The following is a 5,801-nucleotide window of genomic DNA, read 5'->3' on the forward strand; positions in this document are numbered from 1 at the left end:
GCTTGGGCCAAAGTCCTGGCTACATACATGCAGCACTCCCTTTCTGCCTGCTGCTGACTGATTGTGATTCTGTGCTGAGAATTCCAGCTTGCTGCTGACAGTTTCTGATATGTCATGTCATTTCCTCTACTGCAATCATAGATTCTTGAATTTTACCATTCCAATAAATATATTTCTGAGATTATATATATATATATATATATATATATATATATATATATATATATATATATATATATGAAATACCAAATTAAGATGCTACTTTTGTAAATAGCAATGTTTCATTTAGCCATATTCTGACCATAAGCAGTTTGGATATGCTATCTTACTGTGTCCTAATGATTATATAATATTTTGAGGTTTTTGAATTATAGTGTAATATTGATAATCCTTATATATTTTTTTACAATTTCTTATTTGAATGTGTGCATTTATGTGTGGTTCCACATATGTCTGCATGCATATGGCATTTATTTTTGATTCAAAGTTCCATAAATATTCACAAAATACTTAGCTCATTATTCATTTACAAATAGATATTTTGAAGATATTCAAAAATTCTTTGCCTTTCCCCTAGTGGAAATCTGTTTTAAAATCATTATCAGGATTCTGTCCTTAGTTCATACAATTACTATCTTTTGTGTGACATCTGAGTTTATAGAAAGCCACTGTGTTGATTTTTCTGGGTGGCCATCAATGAGAACATGGACAGACTCTTAAAGCTATACATTCTAAATTCTGCTTTCCCTCTTCATCAGCACATTAAATAGTATAAGCCACTCTGACAATATTTGTTTAATGATCCTTTTTCAGCATGGAGTAGAACATTGGTTTGCTTCATAATGAAACAATTTTCTAGGCACACTCACCTGATACAAGGGTGGTAAAAAAAATTCCATTAAATACCAGTTTCATGCACAGGAATTTTAGCAATGTTAGTTTGACATTTTGTTTCACACAAGGGGAGAATTTGCCAAATATGTCAAACAAGCTGGCCAGGAAAACTCCATGATATTACTCACATGACATATGCCTCATGTCCTTTGATTGGATGGTGGTTCCTGTATGCCTGACTTTTCAGGAATATATATATATTCTGGAATTAGAACCCAGGAAATCATCTTTCTAAGCAGCCAGATTGCTGATAGACTCTTCTACTAGGCTTTGCTTATTAGAAGCAAATAAGCAAAATGTACCAAATTGGATATTTGTCAAAACACTCAGATGTTCCCTAATATAAGTACCCACTGGGCATCTTTTATATCTATGAATCAGTGCTTGTATTCGCTCAGTTTCAACAACTGATTTCAGAATCCTTAAATAAAACCTAAGCATAAATCAAGTGTCTCTGTTTTTTTGTTTTTTTAATCACAACTCATTATAAAATGATCAATGCTGGGGAGTCTCCTCTAAATAAAACTTCAAAATTCGATTAAATTACATCCTGTCATTGTTCTTCTTGATAATCTGATTTTTAAACTAATTTTTACATTGTTTTGTTCTTAGAGTCAGTCCCCTGAATCATTAATATAGCTATAATTTTACTCACCATCATCATGCAGTGTTCATTTTGAAATAACAGCAAACACAATGAAAGACATAATGGCAGACTTGATGATTGTACCATCAATTTCAAATGTAAAACCTTGTCAAGACTTAGCATATCTTAGTGTATTATATCTTTGCTTCCTATAGATATCACTGAATATTTCAATTGTTTTGATTAAAGAAAAATATATCATTTAAATGAGGCAAAATAATTCCCAATGTATTCATTTAGCCTGATACATTAGAATCAGAAATATTGAACCCAGAGGCAGTCCTTCTTTGGCACCATCTTTGAAGGCATGTCATTTCAAACAGTTTTCAGTATATATCTATCCATATACTCACAGTAACTTCAGTTGTAACTCTCAAAAAATGACATCATTATACAGCCCTTTTACAAAATTCCACACCTGCAGAAACCGCTATGTATTTAAAATGTCATGTCTATGGTCACCTGATAAATCCACACAACTCAAAATTTTTCCTGGGCAAAAACGACAAATATTTATTGAGAACAAATCTGAACATCTGTTTTACATTCTAAGCCACAAGAAAATAGCAAAACTGCAAAGAGAAGACAAAAACTGAAAAAAGCAGCTTACTGTCTTTCACTTTAACTTGATAAAACTTAGTTGACTCAGGCCCTCTCTCTTGGCCTGTTTCCCCAAGAATGTTTTCCAGTTTATAGATCACTCATGCTTCTGGGTTAAAACCACCTTTCTTCTGAGCATCAGAGGTCCAAGGTCCAAGATCAGATGATCTCTCTCTCTAACTTCTCTGGGGTTCCTAGTAGATGAGGCAGAGGTGCAAATGTAAAAGTCTGGCAAGTTTCTTTCCCAAGGGGAACCATTTCTCAATGCTGACAGTGACAGTGGAACATTGAAGATGTGGCACTCACTCCAAGGACTGATGCATGCATGCAGCCTGCAATGAGTTCGCTGGTACTTTCCCTAGGTCCCTTACTATGAAGTGGCAAGACAAGCTTCTCTTTCTGCTCTTTCAGGGGCTGGTGTCTCAGCTTCATGCAGGGACCACACCCCTGGAGAGACTTCCTTGGCCCACCATTGTCAAGGAGACTGTTGTGAAGTGTGAGAGGTAGTGGGATGAGCACCAGGCAAGGGGGCAGTGGACTCTACTGTGGACAGTCTGAAGCACCACACCGCTGTGTACTTTAACCCAGTCATTTAACTTCGGATTCATTTCATCTGCTGGAAAACCAAGGGGTTAATTTAAAACATCCTTCAGGGAGACAGAAGTGAGAGGATCAATGTCAGTTTGAAGCCATCCTGGTCCAGGAATGCAGTCAGTTCCAAACCAGACAGGGCTACACAGTGAGACCCTGTCTCAAATCAATACACAAAACAAAAGCAAGCCCCCACAAAGAAAATCCAACAAAAACCACCTCTTTGGTCTTTCCCAGCGGAACTGCCTGGGCTCCACACTCCTACAGAAATATGGCTTCTGAGCCACAAGGAACTGTCACAAAGTCGTTAGGTTTTTATGTTACAAGAGGCCCTCGGCCACGTTTTCAGAGCTTATTTGGATTACACATTTCCAGCAACACTGTTTTCACAAATTTTCATATCACATAGAAGCAGCAAATGAAAAGAGCCCAGCAGAGAGCTGTACAAGGCAGGCTCTGGACAGAGCTAGTCGACAACAGTTTCAATTCAATAAACACTTAGTTGAATGCCTATCCCGCATTGGGCCCTGTATACAGGGCTGAGGCATAAAAATGAGCAAGGCAGTCCAAAGGGCAAAAATCTCCTAATGAGACATGGATGAAGCAGGAGGTAGTAAAAATACAGAGGCAGACAGGGTGTTGAAAGTACCAAAACCAATGTAAAACGGGCAAAAAAGCGGAGAGGGGGCAGGCAACATTTGCAAGCTACAGTTCTGAACAGTGCTTTTCAAACAGGCTGAAAAGGAGCACGCGTGGTTTTAAAAGGCATAGAGAGATGTCTCTGTTAAGTTTTAGAAATATCTACTTCCAAAAAGAGAAAAAAAAAAGGTCTTAAAAAAGCAAAAAGAAACAGCAACAACAACAACAAAAACAAAAAAACAAACAAAAAAAAATACAACACGTTTTGGCACTTAAGAAGGGTAAGCTGGCTATGCGTTCACCCAGGTAAGCAGAAGTACATTCAGTACCCCGCCATGCCAGTGAGATGATCTCCCACGGCATTGTGAACTGCTTTGGGACACTGAGCATACATGTGTCCTCCCTTGCCACAGAGGTTGCACATGATGAACTTGCGGCAGTAAGGGGTCAGGTGCCCCTCTTCTCCACACCTGAAACACCTGTCCTGCGTGCAGGTGCCAGTCGTGTGGTTCGGAGAACCACATTTGAAGCACGTCTTGGGCTGCCCCTTGTACCAACTGTAGCCCCTCTCTGTTCCCATCAAAAAGGCCCCAGGCAGGTGCCTCAATCCGCCCTCCCCCTGGCGCAGCTCAATCTGGCACTTGTACTCCCCAGTCCAAATCCCAAACCTGTCAGTCACTTTCATTGGCAAGGCCAGCACGTCGCAGTGGCGCTTGAGCCAGGTCACGATATCCTCCACATTCACGGTCTCATTCTGGAAGAGGATGAAGAGGGTCTTCAAGCTGGGCTTGCTCCGCCCCAGCACGACAAAGTTCTCCCAGCAGTCGTCCAGCTCCCGCTTTTCCTCATAGATGCGGAGAAACAGGGCAAGCTTCTCTGCGGATCTGAAGCTCACATCAAACTCGCGGCTGCCAGGGATCTGGATAACAGCACAGATGTCCCCAGGATCCATGCCGATGGAGCGCAGGATGAGGGCTCCCACCACGAAATCCCGGGTCGGACAGGCACTATGGTCTCCCTGGAAACAGATGCGCACAAGGAAGCGGCCCTTACCCGGCCTGGCGGCTGGAGGCTCATCCTGCAGTGGTCGCCCTGCAGTTGCGTCTTGGATCTCACCAGGCCTGGCGGGGGAGGGGGACGCCATGGCCGCCGCCGCTGCCGCCGCCACCTGGGCCATCCTCCTCTGATTCGCGTCTCCGGCTCCCTGCATCCTGCAAGCTTCTGCCGCGTAGCCCGCAGGGTCTCTTCTGTAGACCCTCGGGTCCCCGCGGCCGGCAGGTGGGAAGTTGCCTGGGTTCGGAGCGGCCAGGCCTGCGGGGCTGCCCAGCCTGACACCCGCACCTCTGCCCCTTCCTTCTCCCTGCCACTGCTCGCGAAAGTCGTGCTTCTTCTCCGCCAGGTTCTTTACTACCTGCGCCCAGCCCATCTTCTCTCCTGTGCCCTGGGCTTCCTCAGCCTGGGCCATAGGCTGCGTGGGGAGCAGCATCTGCAGGCGGCCCCGCTGCAGATCTTCCTCTGCTCTGCCACCTGTCGCCATCTTGCCTCTTTTCAGATGAAAATCTGGGGGGTTTTTTAAAGCAATTTTTACATTGTTATGTTCTCAGAAACAGTCCCATTAATATAGTTATTATTTTACTCATCATCATCATCATGATGGGCTTTTCATATAAAATCACATCTAACACAACTGAAAACATCAGATTAGACTTGATTGTACCACCACATTCAAATATAAAGCTTATTAGGACTTAGAATATCCTAGGGCATTATATCCTTGTTTCCCTCAGACATGACTGAATATTTCAATTTTTTTGATTAAAAGAAACATATATCATTTAAATGAGGGAAAATAATCCCCAACGTATTAACCTTGCCTCATACATAAGGCTAAGAATTAGTGAACCCAGAGGCAGTCCTCTTTGGCAACATCTCTGAAGGCACGTTATTTGGTACAGTTTTCTATATATATCTATCCGTATACCCACAGGCAACTTTAGTTGTAACTGTCCAAAAATGACATCATTTTACAGCACTATTACAAAATTCCACACCTTCACAAACTGCTATGTACTTACAGTGTTCTGTTTACATCTGCCTGATAAATTCAAACAACTCAAATTTTTCCTGGGCAAAGAAAGTATGGTATTCAATGCTAAGACACAATTCATGATCCTAAGGAACAGGATTCCTCCTGTGGAAAAAAGTGTCTTCTAAGAAGGACGCCAAATTTCAAAGGCCAATGTTTAGAAAATAGGAACACCCACCTAAAATATAATCAAAGTAAAAAACGAACAAACAAACAATTGTAGCAGCATGACAACAAATATCATCATGCCAGCACATTATGGAAATTCTCTGGGCTCAACACACTAAGCAGAAAAGCTAAGGAGAAAGGATGGATGCTAAGTCAGATAGACGCAGGTTTTTCAAC

At 42.0% G+C, this 5,801-nt stretch overlaps 1 protein-coding gene across 1 annotated transcript; it reads right to left on the reverse strand.

The window, feature by feature from the left end:
* Positions 1 to 258: 258 nt before the first annotated feature.
* LOC114682545 (zinc finger CCHC domain-containing protein 3-like) lies at positions 259 to 4,930 on the reverse strand. Its single transcript, XM_028856466.2, has one exon. It carries the CDS (start codon positions 4,905 to 4,907, stop codon positions 3,693 to 3,695), a length of 1,215 nt encoding a protein of 404 aa, XP_028712299.1. The 5' UTR covers positions 4,908 to 4,930; the 3' UTR covers positions 259 to 3,692.
* Between the last annotated feature and the right edge of the window lie 871 nt (positions 4,931 to 5,801).

This window comes from Peromyscus leucopus, chromosome 1 (assembly GCF_004664715.2).
Source record: "Peromyscus leucopus breed LL Stock chromosome 1, UCI_PerLeu_2.1, whole genome shotgun sequence".
In the NCBI taxonomy this organism is placed as follows: Eukaryota; Metazoa; Chordata; class Mammalia; order Rodentia; family Cricetidae; genus Peromyscus; species Peromyscus leucopus.

Excerpts from the sequence above, each read along its gene's own strand:
- LOC114682545 (XM_028856466.2), bottom strand. The coding sequence starts at position 4,907 with ATGGCGACAGGTGGCAGAGCAGAGGAAGATCTGCAGCGGGGCCGCCTG.